Below are 21,724 nucleotides of genomic sequence, written 5' to 3' on the forward strand. Positions count from 1 at the left end.
GATAGTTCTGAAACTATTTCCTTCGTGGTCACTTTGAGTCGACATTGACTTGACAGCACACCCCACCCCACCCCTAGAATTGATCCCATCCTTTTTATCAACCCCCCTCGGATCACTCATCGTGACCACCCCAGGTGCACTCTCCTGGGCTGCTGCAGAAGCGACTGTCCTTCCGTCTTCCCTTGCCTTGCCTTCCGGAGTATTGAGGGACCAACATGCTCCACCACCACCTGCCTGTCAGTGTGATGTACTGTGGTGGCTTGTGTGATGCTGGAAGCTGTGTCACTGGTATTTCAAATACCAGCGGGTCCCCCAGCGTGAACAGGTTGCAGTTGGGCATCCGGACTGTGAGTAAGCAATAAACTGTCCGCTTCTGAGGAATTCGCCTCTGAAAACCATGGGTAGCAGCGGACCATTTTCAGTTACTCTCACAAATAAAAGCAGGACATTGTCAGAGAGAGTTCCAGAAGAGGAGCCCCTCCGATCTGAAGGCACTCCCAAGATGCCTGAGGAAGAGCTGTTTTCTCGAAGTAGAGTTGACCGCGATGATGTAGATGGGGTAAAGTCTCAAGGAGTAAAGTCTTCATGACCTATGTTTGCTGTTAAGTGGCAGCTCAAAATGATAAGAAACAGCTGCAAACATCTATTAATAATTGGAAGTTAGAATGTGCAAAAAGTATGAATCTAGGATTATTTGAAGTCATCAAAAATGAAATGGAACTTTTAAGGATGGATATTCTAGGTCTTGGTGAGCTGAAAAGGACTAGCATTGGCCATTTTGAATCAGAAAATCATATGGTTTCCTCTGCTGAGAATGACAGATTCAAGAGGAATAACCACACATTCATTGTCCAGAGGACATGTCAAGGTCTATCTTGCAGTGTATTGCTGTCTGTGATGGGATTATCAATACAACAATTATTCAAATGTATAGACCAACCATTAAAGCTAATGCTGCAGGCATTACAGAATTTACTAGTGTCTTCCATCTGAAATTGATCAAACATGCAATCAAGATGCACTTAAAATTATTGGTAATTGCTATGCAAAAAATTGGAAACGGTAGAAGGAACAGTAGTTAGAAAACATGGTTTTGTGGTAAAAATGAAGCTGGAGATCATATGATAGAATTTTTAAAGACTGGTTGAGTACTTCATAATATCTGTTTTTCAACAACACAAACAACAGCTGTACACATAAACTTCTCCAGATGCAATACATGGAAATAAAATTACTACTTCTGTGGGGAGAGATAACGTAGAAGCTCAAAATCAGCATCCAAAACGGGGCTGAGGACGACTGTAAAACAGACCAGCAGTGGCTTATACACATATTCAAGTTGAAGCTGAAGAAAATTAAAATAAATCCATGAGAGCCAAAATATGATCTTTTGTACATTCTATCTGAATTTCCAGAACATTTCAAGAACAGATTTGATTCATTGAACATTAATGACAGAAGACAGCTGCTTGGCCAACTGACTGGAAGAGATCCATATCTCTGCCCATTCCAAAGAAAGGTGACCCAACAGAATGCTCAAACTATAGAATGAGATCTTCGATATCATATGCAAGTAAAATTTTGCTGAAGATCATTCAACAGTGGTTGCTGTCAGCCATTGACAGAGTTGTCAGAATTTGAGGCGTGCTTCAGAAGAGGACATGAAACCAGAGATGTCATTGCTGATATCAGATGGATCTTAGGCGAACGCAGAAAAAATGGAAAGATGCTTACTTGTGTTTTGTTCACCTTGCAAAAACATTCAACTGTGTCAACCATAGCAAATTAGGGTTTTATTAAAAAGAATGTGAATTTCAGAATTCTTTATTGTGTTCTTGTGGTAGCTGAATGTGGATAAAGTGGCAGTTGTGTGAACACAGAGGGAATGCCACATGATTTAAAATCAAGAAAAGTATGCATCAAGGTGGTTTGTTCTCATCATACCTATTTGAGGTTATGCTGAGCAAATAATCAAAGAAACTGCATTATGTGAAGAAGAATGCTGCATCCGGATTAGAGGGAGGCTTATGAACAACCTGAGGTGTGCAGATGGCCCAGTCTAGCTCGCAGAACGTGACAAGGACTTGAAACATATGCTGATGAAGACCCAGGATTCCAGCCCTCAATATAGATGACAAGTCATCGTAAAGAAAACCCAAATCATCACAACTGGACCAGTAGGTACATCATGATAAATGGAGAAAAGGTTGAGGTGGTCAAGGATTTTGTCTACTTGGACCCACAATCAATGCTCAGGAAAGCAGCAGTCGGGATCAAATGATGCATTGCGTTAGGTAAATCTATTGTACACGACCTCTTTAAAGTGCTGAAAAGCATAAATATTATTTTGATGACTAACGTGTGCCTAACTCAAGCCATGGTATTTTGCATTGCCCCTCTGTATGTGAAAGTTGGACACTGAATAAGGAAGACTTGATGCATGTGAATCATGGTGCTATCAAAGAATATCGTACCAGAGACTGCCAGATGTCAAACTGATATATCTTAGAAGAAGTATAGCCAGAATTCTCGTTAGAAACAAGGATGATGAGGTTTTGTCTCATGGATTTTAGAAATATTAGAACAGACCAGGCCCTGGAAATAAAAACAAACCATCATGCTTGCTGAAAGAGAGGCTGCAAAAAAGGAGGAAGACACTTGACAAGATGGATTGACAATGGGCTCCATCATAGCGATGGTTGTAAGATGACACAGAAACAGGCAGAGTCTCGTTCTATTTCTCATGGAGTTGCTATCGGTTGGAACTGACTTTATGGCACCTAGCAGCAACAACAGCAACAATAGCAAGTTGAATACTGTGCTCAACTACAGCAGTGTCTGAGAGACATCACTCTCTAAGAGAACTTGTTGGGTGGATGGAAGCCTACAACAAATGGTGATCATGAAGCCTATTAGAACCAGTTCAACTACATGAACCAAGTGATGGAAGCTAATGTCATCTCTGATGTCATGTGAATATCAGTGCATCTAATTCTACAAAGGAGCTCCAAAGAGTTTGTTGGATAATTCCATTATTTTTAAATTCCATTTAACATGAACTTTTTGAAGCCCTCTCATACGTGATGAGATGAGCACTTCAGCTCTGTCCTCTTCTTTCCACAAGTTCATCACCCCTCTTTAATCATAAGAAAGCCATCATAGAAATCCAGGTGGGGAAGTTTCTACAGGATTTCTGGCTGGTATTCCCGAAGGCTGTTGGGATCATGTAAAAGCCTGACTGACGATGTAAAACAATTCGATATAATGTGGTGCCCTGGACTTAAGTCCGGAACAGAAATTAGGCATTAAGGGAAAAACTGGTGAAATCTAAATAAAGTCCATTGATTAATTAGGGAGGCAAAAAATGTTCTGTGTTCCTGGTGACACAAACAATTAAGCACTTAATTACTGGCAAGCGCTTAGTCCATGGTCACTCACCTAGTCACTCCACAGCAGCTGGGCCTGCGGGTCTGCTTCGGAAAAATGACAGCCTTGACAAGCTGATAGATTGGTTCCCCCCTGAACGTATAGGGTCACCACAAACCGGAATCTTGACAGGAACTGCCGCCAGTAGCAGATGAGGTCCTAATTCTGCGACTCACAAGCTGTGAGAATTTGGATCAATTATCTGTCTCTTTCGGCAAAGGGACTAGTCATGGTACCAACTATGGTTGATGTGAGGATTGCATGAGATAACGCAAGGACAGAGGTGCTACATGGTTGTTTCGTAAATTGGAGACATGAATAAAGTTCTTTTAAAGCCAAGAAATGAAGGACTAATTCTACCTTTCTGGTTCTGGGAAGGCTTTCTAGAGGTGTGGCTATTTGAAATTAGTCTTAATAATGAATTCAAGGGAATACAATCTCAATTCCACTATGATCGAGTTGATTCCACCTTAGGGACCTTAGCAGAGTAGAACTCCAACTTACTGTTTCCAAATTGTAAATCTTTATAGGAGTAGACAACTTTCGTCTGTAGAGCATCTGATGGGCTTATACCACCTAAGTTTATGGTTAACCTACTACTGCATCAACTAGGACTCTAAAGATCTTAATCAAGCTGCCAAGCTTAGGGCTAACCTAGCATCAACCAGGGTCCTAAAACTCTCAATAAAAATCTTAATGTACTGACTCACAGTGATGCCTCAGGGGGGATTCTGAGAATGTAATGGTTTACAGAGTAGAAAGCCCAGTCTTTTTTCTGAGGAGATGCTAGTAGTTTTGAACTCCCAACTTTGCACATTGTAGTATAGCACTTAACCACTCTACCACCAGGGCTCCTGAAAAATCTTAATAGGCAGAGAAACTACCACATGCCAAAACTTGGAGGTGGGAAAGGGCAATCATCTCTACTTGCCATTTGTACGTGCCTTTCAATCTGGAACCCTGTCAGCAAGATCCTCATCCTCTTTAGAAATTCATTTGTGGTTTACGTGTTTCCATTAGTCCCCTATCAGAGCGCTGCCTTCTGCTGTAATGTTACATAATGCTCTTCTTTTATTATACATAGTCTTTTCCCACATCACACCAACTCATGGATGCCACACTTACTCCAGATCACGATAAATCTGTTCCTTTTCCAATATCCCACCAACTCTGCCCGTCTCACCTTGATGGTCATGGGCATTTACTTTGCCTTCACCTCACTAGATGTACTGACAAATTTATTCCGATATAAACATGTCATTATTTTAATTCATGACATGTTCTTGTTTTCCTTGACCTCACTCTATTGCATTTTTGTCTTATAATACATTTTTGAATTGCTTGACCTAACTTTATAAATGCCTGGGGATACTCTCTAGTTAAAATCTGAGCTGGACTTGTCACTTGCAAAAAGCCCCTTAAAGGAGTAACCTTCCATGGGGAATAATAGTTTCTCTTCATTTCTTGGCACAAAAGAAATAAAATGTTTGTCTTATAATGTGGTTTTATTAGAAAGCATTCTTTTGTCTTAGGAAGTTTGTCTTCCATCAAAAAAGAATTTTCTTCTCTCTAGAATTAAGCTGCCTCTGCTCCCCTTGGTCATTTTAAAGACCCAAAAGGTCGCCTTGTTTGAGATGACGGCTGCCTCTAGCTGGTCCAGACGTGTGCGTTATTACTTGTAATGAATTACTTCTGACAGACTTCCCAGCATAAATGAGTAACTTATGGCAAACGTCTGGCATCTCCTGACAATATTTGGAATAGATGGGATATCCATACTGCAGACATCTTCACAGGGAATTCTTACTCTGTCTTCTTCTATGAGAAAGCCCCAACAGAGTCCCAAACACTACAAACGTTGTCAGACCTCATGTGGGATCCAGCCAAGTGTGTTGGTCTCCGCATGTTCTTGAACCGACGTCTCTGTGTTTTAGAGAATATTCTGAAACACAGTTAAGTCCGACGTAGACTGCTCTTTGCTGCCAGCTACTCCTGAAGCCAATAGCCTCAGAACATGGGAAAGATGTAAATAATTCGTATTTAATTACCTATTAACAAGCAATATTTGGCAGCCTGGACTTACTTACAAGTTTTTAAAAGGCCAATGGCACAATCAATAAAATGAACAAAAGTTTCTAGTCAAATTAAAGTAATTGCTATAAAATTAAATTGAAAATTAAGATTCCTGAACCCATTACAATAATAAATTGGATGAGCTATTTTAGAAAGCATGTAATAATCAAAATAACATGTGAGAGGTTAATGCCTTTCATTAGATGTAAAGAAATGCATCTTTGCCCAGGAAAAGAGGCAGTTGGGCATCAATAGTTTGGGGAAAGAACTGTGTAGTTAATTGAGTTCTCCTGGAAGAGATTTCTAATTGCATTTGAAGTGAGACACTTTTAGAATGAATTATACATGGATCTGAATGGCCAAGATTATTATTTTAAAAAATCAGATGATTTTATCTATGATTCCATTTAGCCTGAGACTTCTCTCTCTGCGTAGACAGGAGGAGCCTGCCTTAGGACAGAGTGTGGTTCCAACAACTCTGTCGTAAGTCACTTGGGGTTTGAATAATTCTTTTTTGTCCTTTCACTTTTCATTATTGCTTCTTAATATCTGTATAAATCTGATCTTTGATCATCTGTGCTTTAGCATCTGAGAATGGTAATATCAGTAGAGTATGTGCTATGACACGTTACTAAGGATATAAAATAAAAAAACGAAAACCAAATAGAACCAAAAGTATACAGTCATAAGTATAGTTTGTTGCAACTCAAATAAGTAATAAATTGGGTACTACCTGTATGTGTTTCCATTTTGTGTAACGATGAACATTGGGTGTTTTTCATCTTGGTTCAGCTAATTTTCACAAAAACCTACAGTATGTGATAAGCCGCTGTACAGTGTTTTCATCATCTCAGACTATTTTTAATTTTAAACAGTTTTATTGGCATGTATTTCTCATACCATACAATCCAATAATTCAGGCATATTAATAAGATCTGTTCAGTCATCTTCACGGTCAACTTGAGAACATTACTTCTCTCTTGTATTCATCTTCAGCTCTTCACCTCCCTGTAACCTTCCCTGTCTGACCCCTCAAGAAACCATCAATGTAGTCACTGTCTCTATAGTTCTACCCATCCTGGTTTCATAGACAGAAAAATAAAGAAAACAAAATATGGAGAAACAAAAAGAAAAACTCTGCACTATGCATGATCGCAAGGCTATTCACAGCCTTCGTCTGGGATCACAGGGGATTCACTGGAGACTTAATCCATCAGTGGACGTGGTGAATGGATTTGGGGGCCCCACTGTCAATTGTGGACTGATTACGAACCTCAATACCTGAATTGTTGAGTACAGATTAAACTCTTAAGTGGCTGGATACTGTTTACACAAACAGTGGAGTTGGTTGATAAGAGCGTGGGTGAATTTGAGGTTAAACCCAGTCCATTTAGTGGGGTTTTCACATCAAGTCCTACCGGTGTGCGCTATGGGGGATGAATCATGAACTCTTACAAGCTGACCAAGTGTTCAGCACAATAGTAAGGCTGTGTCCTCTTTGTGAAAATGACAGATTTCAAAGTATTATAAGTGTTATCAGGTCTCATCAGGGATCCAGCCTGCTACCTGAGCTATTTATGTTCTCAACGAGTTGGCGAACTGACCTCTCCAGTATTTTATAGGCAGGACAGAGTGACTTAATCAGGTCAGACCACCATGTCAGACAAACAGACAAATCAAACTGCTTTGACCCCAAGTGTTCAAGGTACTGACGAGACTAGTTCTTTACTGCAGTGGTGTAAGTTTGCAGCCATGGCATTTTCTAGAACATTTATAAAGGATTATATCCTTCCCCGCTAATAGCTTCATCTTCAAGACATTTTTTTTAAAAATCCTCGCTTATCACACTCTCGTGACAGCCCAGCAGCCAGCATCAGAATGCCATTTCTCTTGACTTGCCTTGTCATTTGGGGAATGAGCTCCGGATCTGGAAAAGGACTCTTTCGCATAATAATTCGTCACCTTCCTCTAATTGTAGAACAAGTTGTTTCCATAGCTGCCTATATTTTCATTCTTTTTTTGGGGGCGGGGGGGCGGGCGGCACAGGGGTTGTTGTTAATTTTGTTTTTAGGTTTAACTCTACTTTCTTTCATGTAACTCCTGCCTAGAAGGCTTTTTTTTTTTTTTCCCAGTTTCAGGCTATCTTCCATTTTCAACCCTAAAATATCTGATACTGTGTTTCAGTTATACCCCAGGTATAAAAGAATGAGTCGGTGAAGAGCTTGATTTTCGAGTGGTTTTTATTAATAATATTACTTGCATTCTAAAGTTTAATATCTTGAAGTTGATAGCAGGAATCATGGTAAACTGAGGAATACAGCAATGTGTAGCATCTCACTTAGGAAGTACTATTACTTTTGTGATAATAATGCCAGATTACATTTCAATGCATACTGGATTTCTCTATAGATTTTTAAACATAGTTTTATTGGCATATCATGAATCTTATCATAGGGTTCAGTCATTGTGCATTAATCACCACATTCAACTTTGAATATTTATTCCTTCTTGCACCCCTTGCAGTGGACAGCCCCTCTCTGCCCCCACCTCCCCTTTTTGCTCACAGGTTTGTTGCTCACCCAGTTGCTCTCTTCATAGACCCACCGATCCTGAGCTTCCTATACCGAGAAACAAAACAAAACAAAGACAGGAAGCCAAGCAGGACCCGGCAGCAATGACCAAACAACACAGAGAAAAACCTGAATCAAAAAGAAAACAATAAATTGAAAATGGGTGCAAACAGAGATCTAATGACAAGGTGTTACCTTCCAGCCTAACTCCAGCTGCTAAAATCTGCTTGACCGTGTGCACTTCACCCGGCATGAAGGCTGTTCACGCTCTTCATCGTTTTCGCCATGCTCTCCCCAGCTAGCCCAGAAATGGAAGACTCTGAGGACAGCACATTGATCATCTCAAAGTTTAGTCACAGAGGTGTTCTAGACATCAGACCTCATTGAAACACTTGCTATTGTTTTTCGTTACAGATACTGATGAATGCCAGCAGGGCAACCTGTGCCTAAATGGGCAATGCAAAAACACCGAGGGCTCCTTCAGGTGTACCTGTGGGCAGGGGTACCGGCTGTCCAGCGCGAAAGACCAGTGTGAAGGTAGGCGGCGGCCTTATTGCACATCCGTAAAGTGACCTTGGACTGTGGGAAGGTGATGGCTGATGGTGCCAGAAAGCAAAAGACTTAAACCTAAGTCATAAAAGCCAATGAAACAGGATAGAAAGGGGTTGATAAACTAATCAAGAAGGCGAAAAAATGATTTCTTTCTGTATAATTATTTACTACAGAAATATGATTTCCATAGAGCGTACCTAAAAGTTCTACACACTTCAATTTCAGCAACTGGCAGGTCATTCTAGCAATTCAAGGTTGGGCTGAAGACTGTTGACCACCTTAGCTTTTGTGTTTATTTGGCTTGCAAAAGTTGTTGCTTCATTTTTGTTAATAAATGGCACCAAAACAGACCTCTTAGCCAGGCTGAAATAGGCTCAGGGAACAAGTTTGTGAAATATGTCCTGTGACAGAAAGGGCAGTGAGGAGTCGACTTCTTGGAGTTGGACTGAGACCTTAAAAGAAAATTCACTGAACCCCACACAGAAATACTTTGTTACCAATAAGCATGTTTTCTTGAAACTTGAAAATATGACATTACCTGAGCTTGAAAACAAGGCTTTATCTGGGACAGGCACCACTGTCAAGTATACTTGAAAGAAATAGCCTTTCTTGTTTGAGGACAGAATTAGTTTTATACAAAACTAATTGTTCTAAGTACACAAATCATATCCATATCTATATGAATATTTGATGAGCTAAAAGTCCCCATGATGGTGTTATAGAAGAGGCAGTGCATGACATTGACATATATAGATCTAATATTATCATAATGTCCAGTGATCTCTGTGTAGAACATAGACAGCAGCGAACAAATGCACTTAAATTGCCTCTCTGCTACGGAATCCATTCCAACTCATAGCATTGGTGGCATTACCCATGGAGTTGTAACCACGAGGTCAGTGGTTTGAACCCACCAGCTACTCCACAGCAGAACGATCAGGTTGCCTACTCTTATAAAGTGTTAACAGTCTTGGAAACCCAAGAGACCATTCTACTCTGTTCTATCAGGTCGCAATTCATCGGAAGTCATGACAATTCCTGATTTAGAGGTGGAGAATGAGAGCACACACCTATGCACACACATACACAGATAAATTATTTATTATAGATTCTGGGAATTACACTGAAAGCTTTCATGCTTTGTTTTATGATACCAGTTATTAAGTGTTCATGAATACCCACTATACAGAGAAAAGCATAAATGAATGTATGATAAGAGGAATGCTCTGCACATGATGTATGAGGATATAATATGCATAGGGCTTTCTGTTGAAGAGCCTATAATGTCATTGCCAAGGATAAGGCAGACACACCAAGGCCCACCCACTGTTTGACCAGGAGGAGAATTAAAGTATCGAGTGCTACGACGATTAAAATGATGCCAGGACCATAGTGGAGAGGAATACTGGTGCAGGCTCCCCAGGGGCACTGATGTTGATATTGTCTTAAGATTCTTTTACCTTTTCATTCTATTTTTTTTCCTCATGAACTTTGTGAACCCCCCTCATCCACACGTGCTATGTTTCAATCATTGCGAAACACCAGGTAATCTAGGGAGTGACGAAGGGTGGGTTAGACACAGTCCCTATCCTCAGGAAACTTAAAATCACAGTGATGAAGCAAAAATGGTTGAATGCATGGCTTGATGTTTGGCTATGAGACGTATAAGGGAGAGAGCCTGAACTCGGGCTTGTGGTTTCCGAACTAACCATCTCTAAGCCAAGGAAGGGAGCTGCGTTGGCAGTGTGGGTGCCAAGTGGGCTGAGAGCAGGGAAGGTGCCATTACATTTGGCCCCAAAGATCATTGTTGTTATTGAGTGAGATAGACTGGAAGCCCCACTGAAGGGTAAGTTAGTGGACAGGGCATGCAGAGGTGTGTACCAGGACTCTTTAGATCAAGTGTCTACACGCTTTTTCTGTAAAGAGCCAGCGAGCCGATATTTTAAGCTGTGCAGGTCTTAGGGTGTCTTTCTCAGCAATTCAGCTCTGCCGTGAACACATGCAGCTGTAGATCAGATGCAAATGAACGGGCAGTGCAGTGTTCCAGTAAAACTTTATAATAGTAGGCTGCAGGGTGGACTTGGCTGATGGCTACAGTTAAGTTTGCTGACTTTTGCCTTAAACTGTTACAGGCCTAAGTGCTGTAGTGGTATCTTTAAAAAGACACCCCAAGAAGGTTAGTTGAGGTTTATAGTTTATAGCCAAGTATTTGCCACTCAGCAGTTAACAATGTGATAAATACATACACATTCATTGCTCACTAATTCAGACTTTAAGTTCACTTAGATTTCCCTAACTAGGAGAATTATTTACCTTTACCAGAGACCAGCTTAAGGGGATATAAATGAGAACTCTAATATAAATTCATTGCCAACCATATAGTTTATAGGCCTCCTTTATATAAATGATTTGAAATGTATTATAAAAATAGTTTTATTGAGAGATAATTTACATATCATACAGTTCAATAGTTCAATCTTATCAAGAGTTGTATAATCATCACTACAATCAACTGTAGAACATTTTCTTTTACTTGCACTCATAGTTGTTGACTATTGCCGCTCCAATTCTCCTTCCTCACCCCCAGGAAATTATTAATCTCGTTGCTGTCTGTGTATATATTTATGTATTATTGTATGTTTTCCTGTATCGCTTATGTAGAAAAATATACAAAACAAATACAAAAACGAAAAGGACCCAGCACCAATGACCAGATGTTCTTACCGCACCCCTGCACGGTCTTCTCTTTACCCTCTTGCTCACAGATATTGATGAATGCCAGCCCCGGCACCTCTGCACTCACGGGCAGTGCCGGAACACGGAGGGCTCTTTCCAGTGTGTTTGTGACCAGGGTTACAGAGCGTCTGCCCTCGGAGACCATTGTGAAGGTAGGAATTGCCCCTGACTTCAGAATCGGGGGCAGCCTGACCATCACCCCAACTTCTGTTCTTGAACTCAGCTCTCTGACTTCGAGACTAGTGAACCCTGGCAAAGTCATTTCCCCAAGGTCATACAGATAATGCAAAGAATGGACTGGAACCCAGGTATTCCTTGCACTCCTCCAAGCTGTTTTAGAAAACTGGGCCGGCAGCACTGGTAAAGAGCCAGTTTTAACTTTTCTCGGCTGCAGATGGCTTATCTGAAGTCTGTCGTTCAGAACTGCCAACACCGTATTGCAGGGTCGACATCCAAATGTTCCATGTAAGTAAACACCAGGTACTTTTCCAGAGCAATGGAAGGATTTTAAGAGCCAAGCTTTAATCTAGTCCTGCATTTTTACATAACATGTTTCTAAAGCACATGCCCTTCAGACAGCAGTTAGCGGTCAGTTTACACCCTTTCTGTGCCTCCAGCTCTCTTTGGAGTAATGGAAGTGCTTCCCTGGCCCTCTGGACCCATAGGAAAGCCATTTCTTTCCCAGCATGCTGCTTGCTTTTGCTTGCTGTCATCCCGGGGCTTGTGACTTCCTTCAGGGTTCAGCATTCACCCAAGGACCATTTTTCCCCAGCCACATGTTAACGTACTCTATTTAGATTCCTGTGACATTTAAAGCCCGGCCAAGGCCCGGTGTGTCTAACTTGGAGACCTACAGTCTCTGAGCAGGGGTCTGAAAGCATCCCCTCGAGAGAAGTGGACGAGCTTTGTGGTGTATACACGTCAATGCTCCCACATTCTTTTTCCCTTTCCTTCCCAGCTCTTGACTGGAAACGGTCCATTACATTGTATAGATAACAACCTGTATTTCTGAGCCAGAGAAGTTAACTCCATCACTCACAATGTGGCCGAGTTCCCATCTCCTGCTGCTGCAAGTATAAAATGGCACAATCTTTCTGGAAGGCAGTCTTGGCAGGATTTCAAAAGTCTTAAAATGCACATGGTCATTGAATCAATGAATTCACGTCTAGAATTTTATCTAAACTCATAACGTTCCTCAAAGGGTTAATGATAGGAGAGAAAACATGTAATCACCCTAACTATGGAGAAGTGGGTGAATGGCCAAATGAGTGGTAAACCAATATAATAAAATACGATTGCATCTTGAAAAAATAGTGCCTGGGCACTGTACAATGAATGATCAATGTTAACATAGTGGCATTTCAAGGTAGAAGGGGGGTGGGGGGCATGGTGAGGGGAGAGAGAGGCCAGTTGTGGAAGAGCCCATTTTTTAGAAGTAAATAAAGGGTGGTAAGGCATATCTTTAGCTTCAGTGCCTAGCTTAGCCAAGAGGAAACCAGCCCACCCATTAATGCTTAGGGAATCAAGAGACCCTCACTAGAAGCCATGTTTCTCTCATTTGGCGGTTTTGATGTGTAACTCTCCCCTTTGAAACTCCCAAGATTTTTATTCTGAATTCATCCCTTGCCAAACAGAAGCTTTTTTCACAAACTTGATCTTCATCATTCACATATGAGGGGGATTCAAAAACTCCTGGGGAAAATATTATTTTTGTGGAAGATAATGGAATATTTTCCACCAACTTTTTGAAGTCCCCTTGTATATATTTACAAGATAATGTTGCATAAGAAAATTTCTTTTTGAGTATGTAATAGATCTTTTTTTTTCTTTAGACCGAGGCTACCTTATAATGGTAGGCTATTATTAGACTGGCGTCCATCCACCTAATATACAGGTATATATAGGGTATATACCTAATATACCCTTTTAAGTCACATCAGGAGCCTTTGTGGTCACAAGTTGGGCTGCGATCCTCAACGTAAGCAGTTCGAAACCACAGCCACTCCTCGGGAGAAAGCTGGGCCTTTCTATTCCCATAGACAGTACAGCCTTGGAAACCACGGGGGCAGTTCTGCCCTGTTCCAGAGGGTTGCTATGAGTCAGTAGTGAGTTTGAATCGTAAGGGCTTTTGTTTCTTTTTAAGTCATACGAGCACTTCACTTTGGGAATTCCAAATCTGTATTCTATCACATCCCCTCCAGTGGCATTGAACCTTAGCTGCTCCAGCTGCGGGTGTTCACTTGCCACAGCTGTAGGACGAAGGACCATCTTTCTTGTTGGGTTTTCTATTTACATGTGTGATTTCTTTTGAACAACTCTGCCAAGGTCCTTATTTTCTTGGAGTTCCACTCTTTAGAGTCCAAATCCCAAGTATTGTGCTCATTTCTGTGTGATTGACCGCAGCATGCCGAGTCACCGTGCAGTCTGTGACAGAGGTGGCCTTTGCCTCCTTGTTCTTGGAGGTCTCTGCCTCTCCATTGTTCCCCTTCCAGCCAGGGTCTCTGATTCTTTTCCTGTCCCAACACGCTCCACTCTCCCCACCTCCACTGGGCTGCTCTCTGCTAATCCTGTGCAAAGCCCAAGAAGAGACTACACCCCTTTCTCACCCTTCCAGGCCTCTCTCTTGGTCATTTCTTCAGACCGAATCCAAATTGTGACGGGATCATATTTCTTTCCTGCTTGATTTCCTTCCAAGCCAGAGTCAATCAGTTATTCATTCATGCATCCATTCCGCAAATATTTAGTGAGTATCACATCTGTGCCAGGCATAGAGGAATAGAGCAAATCTTTAACAATTCCTGACCGCTTGGAGTTGACATTCTAATGGGAGCAATAACAGCAGCAAGATAAATTTATGTTAGATAATCATGAATGTTAGAGAGAAAATAGAGGAGGTATGGGGGGTGGGATGTACAGAAAGTGCTGAGGATAGCTGGTGATTCTGCCCAAGGAGGCAAGCCAGGCCTCCCTGAGAGGATGGCATTGGTCATTTAGGGGGCCTCATTCCATTCAGAGGAACAAGTGTAAAGTGCAAAGGCCCCGAGGAGCTTTAGGAACTGAGAGTGCAAAGCCCATTGTGTCCATTGGCCATTTCTGAAAGGCAATTTAAACCCCTGGGTTTGGAAATCAGGGCTGCATTCTGGGCTGGGCGTCATCTGCATATTAAAACAAAAAGGACAATTAAGCCCATTTTGACTCATAACAACCCCAGAGGTCGGAGCACAACTGCCCCCTAGGATTTCTAGGACTGTGAATCTTTCAGAAAGCGGTGCCCTCCTCGTTCCCCACTGGAGTGGCTGATGCATGGGGCCAGCTGACCTTGTGGGTTAGCAGTCCCGTGCCTAACCCACTGCACCACCAGGGCTCCTCACGAGTCCTCCATGAGGTAACTGATAGGTTGATTGGGCTCTATGAAGAAAATGTGCCTTGGTGTCACCTTGTTGAGTCAGACCGGAGTATAAGGGAGACTGCAACCGTCCCGTATTTGCTCTGTCCCAAGCCTCAGCATTTTAACAGCAAGCGCCATGCTTTGCAAGAAACGCCCCAAGACATCCAATTCTGAGAAAACAAAGAAGGCTTTGTACCTCGACTTTCTTTAAATGCTAATAAATTTGAAATCGTGTACAGACCTAACAGCAGAGAGCCTCACGGTGTGTGTGAGGAGTGAATGTGGTCATAAACAGCCCTAGAGAAAGACCTGCCCGGCTGGGCATTCAAGGAGAGGGGACCATTAATTGTCTCACAGGCTCACAGTCAAAACTCATTAGAGGTTACGTAGACCACATTCCATTTTTATGTATGCTCTAAATGTATATCTTTAAAAATATATCCAGGCCATAGCAAACCTGTTTGGGATAGAAGCTGCTGAGTAAGTAACTCCGAGCCAGCCTTTTTTTCTTGTTGATTCCACTTCCTGGCAAAATGTCCCCTCCTCTGAATTTTACTGTGCTGTCAAGGCTCGCAGTAAAGTCCTAACGCTACAGAAAGTCTTTTCTGGTAGCTCTTCTGTATATTCTTGGAGCCTGGAATTGGTACCAGCCTCTTGATAAATAATTCTGTTTTGTAAAAAATTATAGGCCTATAAATCATTTTCATCCTCATTTGTGTTTGTTTTTATTTTTTAACTGACTATCCTTTTGAGGGCAGGCCGCCATGGCACGTGCCGAAAAATGTTTCCTGGACTGTGTGATACAGAGTCTTGATAAGCAGATGGTCACTAAGAAAATTATTGTTTGTTACATGATTAGACTTTCCTTTTAATTAATTTCATTTGACGTTGAAGCTACAGAATTCTTTAATTACACAGTCTAGGCTCTCTTACATTTTTTTAACTCTCAAAATTGAGGCGATTTAAAAAAACCTTTAAATGTCAAAGGTTGTTTTTTTTAATCAAATATAAAAAGACTTTACATAAGAGAGCAGCAATGTAAAAGGATGTGATTTAGTGTGTGAGATTTTCTTAGATAGTTAATTTTTCCCCCCTCCAATTGATTTGTAGATATCAACGAGTGCTTGGAGGACCGTCAAATTTGCCAGGGAGGAGCCTGCGTCAACACCGCCGGGTCTTATGACTGCACTTGCCCACCTGGCTTCCAGCTCAGTGGCAGTAAAAGATGCCAAGGTACCGCGCTCTTGTACTTTGAAGGCCCTTATTTACATGGTTCTTCCATTTCGTCACGCTTCCCGGCCAAGTACCCGGTGGGCAATGTTACCACGTATTCTCTACATACACGAGCCCCGCTGAGCTTGTGTTATTAAGAGCCCCTTCTTGGGGCTTTATGGAAGCCAAGGCGTTCTCTTTGGCACGGCACATGTGCGTGTCCTCACTTGTCATGGTTCGTGATAACTGAAATCACTGGGACTTCGCGATTCCCTCCATGGGCCAACCTTGGTACTTGGTTCAGATTATCTTCCGAGTCTTTCTGTGTCCTTCCTGGGCGCCTTTCACTTTGTTCCACACGTGATTTTTACCGGTACTTTCTGTGGGCCCTGCCTTCACCTTGACCCCTTACCCCATTTTCTTTTCTCTGCCTAAAAAGCCTCGCTGATCTTTTATACGAAAGTAGGAAAACCAGGATTTTATGTTTTTAACACCTCCCCTTCCACTGACCAAACAACAGCACTGTGGAGAGTAGCGTATTGGTCAAGACACAGCAGCAATCAACCACAGCTTTCACGGAATCCCGATTGTAGCTACTTCATTCATTTCTTACAACTCAGAAGGCGGTTCTTCGTATGCCTTTTTGGTGTATGACTTAAAATACAAACAAACAAACGAACAAAAATAAAACCCACGGACACGGAATCAATTCCAACTCATACAACCCTCTCCGGGGTTTTCCAGAACGGCGGTGCAGACATGTTCATTAGCATGTTCTCAGTTAACCACGTAGTAGAATTCATTTTTTTCCTCAATCTTTTCCCACGATTCTTCCCCGCAATGCTATACAGCCTATTACATTTATAGCCCCAGGAAAGAAAACAGTGAGATTCGGTGTTTTGTTTCCCTTTCTCTCAGGGTTACTGCCAGGGCTGACAAATCCGACTGTTTCCTGGGCCCTGACATTTTACCTACACCAGGCTGCCTTACCGTTTTCCTACATCTAGAAAGCTGCCTATGTGTTCCCTGACAACTTACCTCGCTGTCTGGGATTTGTCTGTAGCGGATGCATGGATAACTACTCGTCGTGTGGTTTGTCTGCCATGGTGAACTCGTGTCTTCTGGGAGCCCTGGTGGCACAGAGTTATCGGTTGGACAGCTGGACCAAAAGATCAGTGCTTCAAAGAAACGGGGTGGGGGTGGGGGGACACGAAGCATTCAACCCCCCGTGCAGAGTGACAGTCTTCTGAACACACAGGGACAGCTCTACCCTGTCCGGTAGGGGCGCTGTGAGTTGGCATGGACTTGATGGAGAGTAAGAGTATGTTCCAAATAACAAAGAAAGCACGTATGTATTGGTAGCGAGTCTTGTGTTTTTGTAAGATTCTGGATTGCCATACATTTCATCACCTTAAAATGACAGTATTCTTTTTGGGAGGAGAGGGTATTACTAAAACATTGTAGTATTTTTTCCAATTGTGAACGAGGTAAACATTTCTGAAGCAGATTGTCAGTGTTGCATGCAGCTGTCTGTACACATCTTACGTCACTTCATTCACACTGTCCCCTGGGGGGGTGGGGGGGCGGGAGGGCAGCAGCACCCTGCAGCCCAGCTCCTCCATGGGAGTCGGACACTGTCTTTGGTAAATGCTCCTCTCGTGATCTCATTTGGTGGATTATCATAAGGTGTGTGGACCTCACTAGTGTTGTTATTTCCCATATAGACCTGCCTGCGGTTGAACTGAAAATCGAGACTTGAAGGGTGGCGACTAACCATACTCTTAGAAGGTCCCACCCGTCTCTGTCTGACCAATAAGGCTAGTCTCTTGTCTGGTTTGAGTTTGTCCTGAGGGCCGTCTACTGTGATCCCTTCCAGAGCCATGGATGGTGGTAACAGGGCACCATCTAGTTCTGGTCTCAGACTCATGGAGACTGGTCTTCATTTGGTCTTTTAGTCCATTGGACTAATGTGTCTTTGACTTTCCTTCCTCTTCTTTCTTCTGAATAAGGATAGACCAGTGGTTGCACCTTAGATAGCCACTGGTCCTCAATATAAGATGTAGAACATTGTAACTCCGTTATGCTAGTTGACCTTGGCGTCTCCCCAGACTTTGGTTTCTGAGGGGCCAGGCACAGGGACTCGTTCCCTCAGGGTGTTTGGTTATGACTCAGTTTTCATAGCTCTGTACCCTCTGTGCTCCACCACGTTCACGAATGGATTTGTGGCACAGTAAATACCATGTACACATGTCCTCTGTCAAACCAATAGATGTATGTGGTGGCCTCCCACTCTCCGTCCCACACCCATTCAGCCCTTGTTGGACATACAACCATGTGTCCCCTCCTAGAGCACTGTTAGTGCAGGATTGTGTGTGCAATAGCATTTACCTCCTAAATGACAGTATGCTTGAGGGCGGCGATTATGTCCACCTTCTAAGCTCTGGGACTAGAATCACTTTAGACCTGTTATTTCTCTATCCCAGTTGTCTATCAGAAAGATTTGAAGGCTTGGCCTGACTTCTTGGAACTTACAGTTTTTAGAATAAATTCCCTTACTGATCCCGAGATTTAAATATACAGTGAACCCTCGTTTATCGCGGTTAATCGGTTCTAGACCCTACCGTGATAAATGAAATTCCGCGAAGTAGGATTCCTTATTTGTAAATCAAATATTTTCGTAGTTAGAGCATAGAGGACATGAAAAAATACCCTTTAGTCACCATTACACTCGTATTACCCAATTTATTAAATGAAAAAGGGAAAATACAGTAAAACATTTTGGACGTTACAATTATCATTTATTATTTATTATATTATTTATGGCATCAAGCGTGTACAGTATGAGCCAATCAGTGGCAGTAATGACAGAGCATGCGCTGTTACGCAAAAACCGCGATAGAGTGAAGCCGTGGAAGTCGAAGCGCGAAGTGGCGAGGGTTCACTGTACTGCTCTGCACCTTATTAAGGTGAATTTAAATTGTTCTCTTTTTTTTTATGCAGATTAAGTGTGCTCGGATTTAATGTAGTAGAAAAGCAGCCTTTGAATTATGAATGTATGTGAGAATATTTTCATTGGGGGATTTTGACATTTTAACAAAATGAACGTTGACTTATACAAAAATGCCATGAGATGCCAAGAAATCGAATCCTGTTTTCATTACAGATGTTTGGCCTAAAAGCAATATTCTCTTTTTAAATGGCTCTCTTGTCACCGATTTTTATTTTATTTCATTTTTTAACTGAAAAGAGGTGAACCCAATTCTTAGTATAAAGGAACCAAGATTTCATATTGCAGGTTCTATCATTTAACTTTCAGGATTAAATCATAATGATCTTATATAGACATCTGGTGTGTTAATTATGCGTCTCTTTTCCCTCGCTGCATTGAATTTGCCTCTGTGGTTTGATAGCAGCTCCACACATATGTGATTGCTCTGACCATGTGGTATTTTATTGACTCCTTTTATTAAATTGACTTCATTCTCTGTCACCTTGGTGAGTCCTCTTTCCCGGAAAGAATTAATATGCCTGCTTGAGCTATCTAAATCCACATGGGTCAAACATGTTCCTGAAGTAAGCGTTAGTACCAGTTGAAGAAGAAAAATGTGAATTTCTGATCCACCCCCACGCCGCCCCCTCGAGGCTGTTGATCGTGGCATGTGCATCTGCTCTGTGAGCACTCTTCTCTGCTGTAGCTCTGGAGACAGCCTTGCGATCTCGCATTCAGCTGATGAGCACGCATCTGTTGAATCACACAATCATGGCAGCATTCTGTAGCTAGGTAAAATCCAGAGTTTATTTTAAATGCAATTGGTGACTCTACAAACAGCGAAATATATTTCAATTCCTGTGTGTGAGAAGGCACGAACGTTCCGCCTTCCATGATAATCCGAAGATTGTTCCATATTCAGTAAGGTATTTTCCGTTGGAGGTGTTTTGATACATCTCTTCCCTTTCAGACTCCTTGGTGATACATAGGCGGTGTAGGGTTTCTTGTTGATCGTCTTTGTAGAAATAATGGCAGGATGCATTTGAGAGTGGGGACTTACTTAGGTTTCACGCTGTGACTTGCATATGCCAAATTGGGCATTTCTGTGGAATCTCAGACCCATGAAAGGAACCCAATTTAAATATCGTCTGGCTTTGAGCTCCGAGTTACCATAGCATAGTTGAGAAATGCCTTAATAAGTACAACCCAAATTGAATGCATATGCTGCTCTCGTTCCAGATATTCGTGTTGTTCTTTCTTAGCAATTTCCTGGGGGAGGGGAAAAAAAAGTCTGGGAATTTGTCTTTAGTTCCTGTCATCAAGCTTTTTAAACAGTTATTTGTTAATCAGTGACTTCTCTTATAGCAAGAACTGTGTACACTTTAGTCCCCATACAAGCTGCAAAGCTGGTAGCGTTAAGTGGGTCTGAGGCAGTGGATAAAATTAGAAGGAGGCGGTGGGTAGCCAAATCTAAGGCTTGACAAGATGGATATGGGTCTTGGGCTGTACCCTGGGACCAGTAGCACTTTACAGCATCTTTGCTGCCCAGGTGGTAATAACGTAAGCAGCAAGTTGGAGAGAAAGAATGAAAATGAAGGCTAAGAGGTAGAAGTCACAGTTTAAGAAAAACGATTAAAATTTAAGTTGTTACCCATCATTAGGAGAATAATATTGAAGTCCCTGGGTAGAACAGAGGGTTAAGCACTTGACTACCAACTGAAAGGTTGAGAGTTTGAACCCACCCAGAAGCACCTCGGAAGCAAAGCCTGGTGCTCTGTTTCAGAAAGGACAGCACCTTGACAACCTCTGGGGCACTTCTGCGCCTCTGACCAGGCTCTCCGTGAGCTGGACTCAGGGGTGCTTGTGTCTTGCTTTAAAGAGTACCAACATAGAAGATAGCAGAAGTTATACCAAACAAGTGAAAAGTTTGTACAGTGAAATGATATTGAGAAATATTCAAGTAGAAAATGATTCAGTACTCTCCCTTGAAATATCTGAACTTTGGTAGCATTAGCAAGAATGGAACGATTATTAAGGAAAGATGAGTAATTTCTGTTTGGCTTCTTTTTGTCTCACCAATGGGCAAGCCAACTAGTTTGAAATATATAGCAGATGGAAAGGAAACATGAAGAATTTGAGATTAACAAAGAGAGATGGATCAATTGATGGGACTGTTGGAATTTCTGCTGCACCCTGAAATGAACAGGGTACAGGGGCGCTCAGGGACACGTTGGAGGCAGGGAAGTAGGTGACTTTATGGACGAGAAAACTCACAAAGTTGGTGACTCCGTGACCTCTAGAGGTGATTAGGAAGGACTCCTCCCTGTACCTCCTCCTTCCCGTAAGTTTTCCAGTCACATGAGCGTTTCTGCCTCCCCCATGGAAATGTGAGCTTCCTAATGCTAATGAGATAGGAGACCTTGTCTCATTTAAGCTCTCAGAGGAAGTAAAGATGGTTTTTTAAAAACTGAATTAAAAGTAGACTACTAGAAGAATATAGATTACCATATCTCTTATATAAAGGAGGGCTTATGAGATGTCAGGAAGGTAGGGAAATAAATTGGCAAGTTGGGGCTGAGGACATGCAGTCGTTTGTCATGACCCCTGGTGTATTAGTCTAGGTACTTTAGAGAAACAAATTCACAGCAACTCATGTATAAGAGAGTTTTATGTACAGAAAGTGTGCATCACAAAAACATCCCAACCCAATGCTGCCCAAGCCCACAAGTCCAACATTAACCCAACACCAGTCCACAAAGTCCTCCACCTCACAAAACA

At 42.0% G+C, this 21,724-nt stretch overlaps 1 protein-coding gene across 1 annotated transcript in view; it reads left to right on the forward strand.

Annotated features, from left to right (window-relative positions):
* LTBP1 (latent transforming growth factor beta binding protein 1) overlaps positions 1-21,724 on the forward strand; it is a 476,077-nt gene that overhangs the window by 357,743 nt on the left and 96,610 nt on the right. The window contains exons 20-22 of the mRNA XM_045287025.1: positions 8,484-8,606; positions 11,387-11,509; positions 15,856-15,978. Of these exons, the coding sequence (XP_045142960.1) occupies positions 8,484-8,606; positions 11,387-11,509; positions 15,856-15,978 (369 nt within the window). The remainder of the gene's footprint in view (positions 1-8,483; positions 8,607-11,386; positions 11,510-15,855; positions 15,979-21,724) is intronic.

Source organism: Echinops telfairi, unplaced genomic scaffold, assembly GCF_000313985.2.
Source record: "Echinops telfairi isolate 266 unplaced genomic scaffold, ASM31398v2 ScPeMD7_10;HRSCAF=50, whole genome shotgun sequence".
Classification (NCBI taxonomy): domain Eukaryota; kingdom Metazoa; phylum Chordata; class Mammalia; order Afrosoricida; family Tenrecidae; genus Echinops; species Echinops telfairi.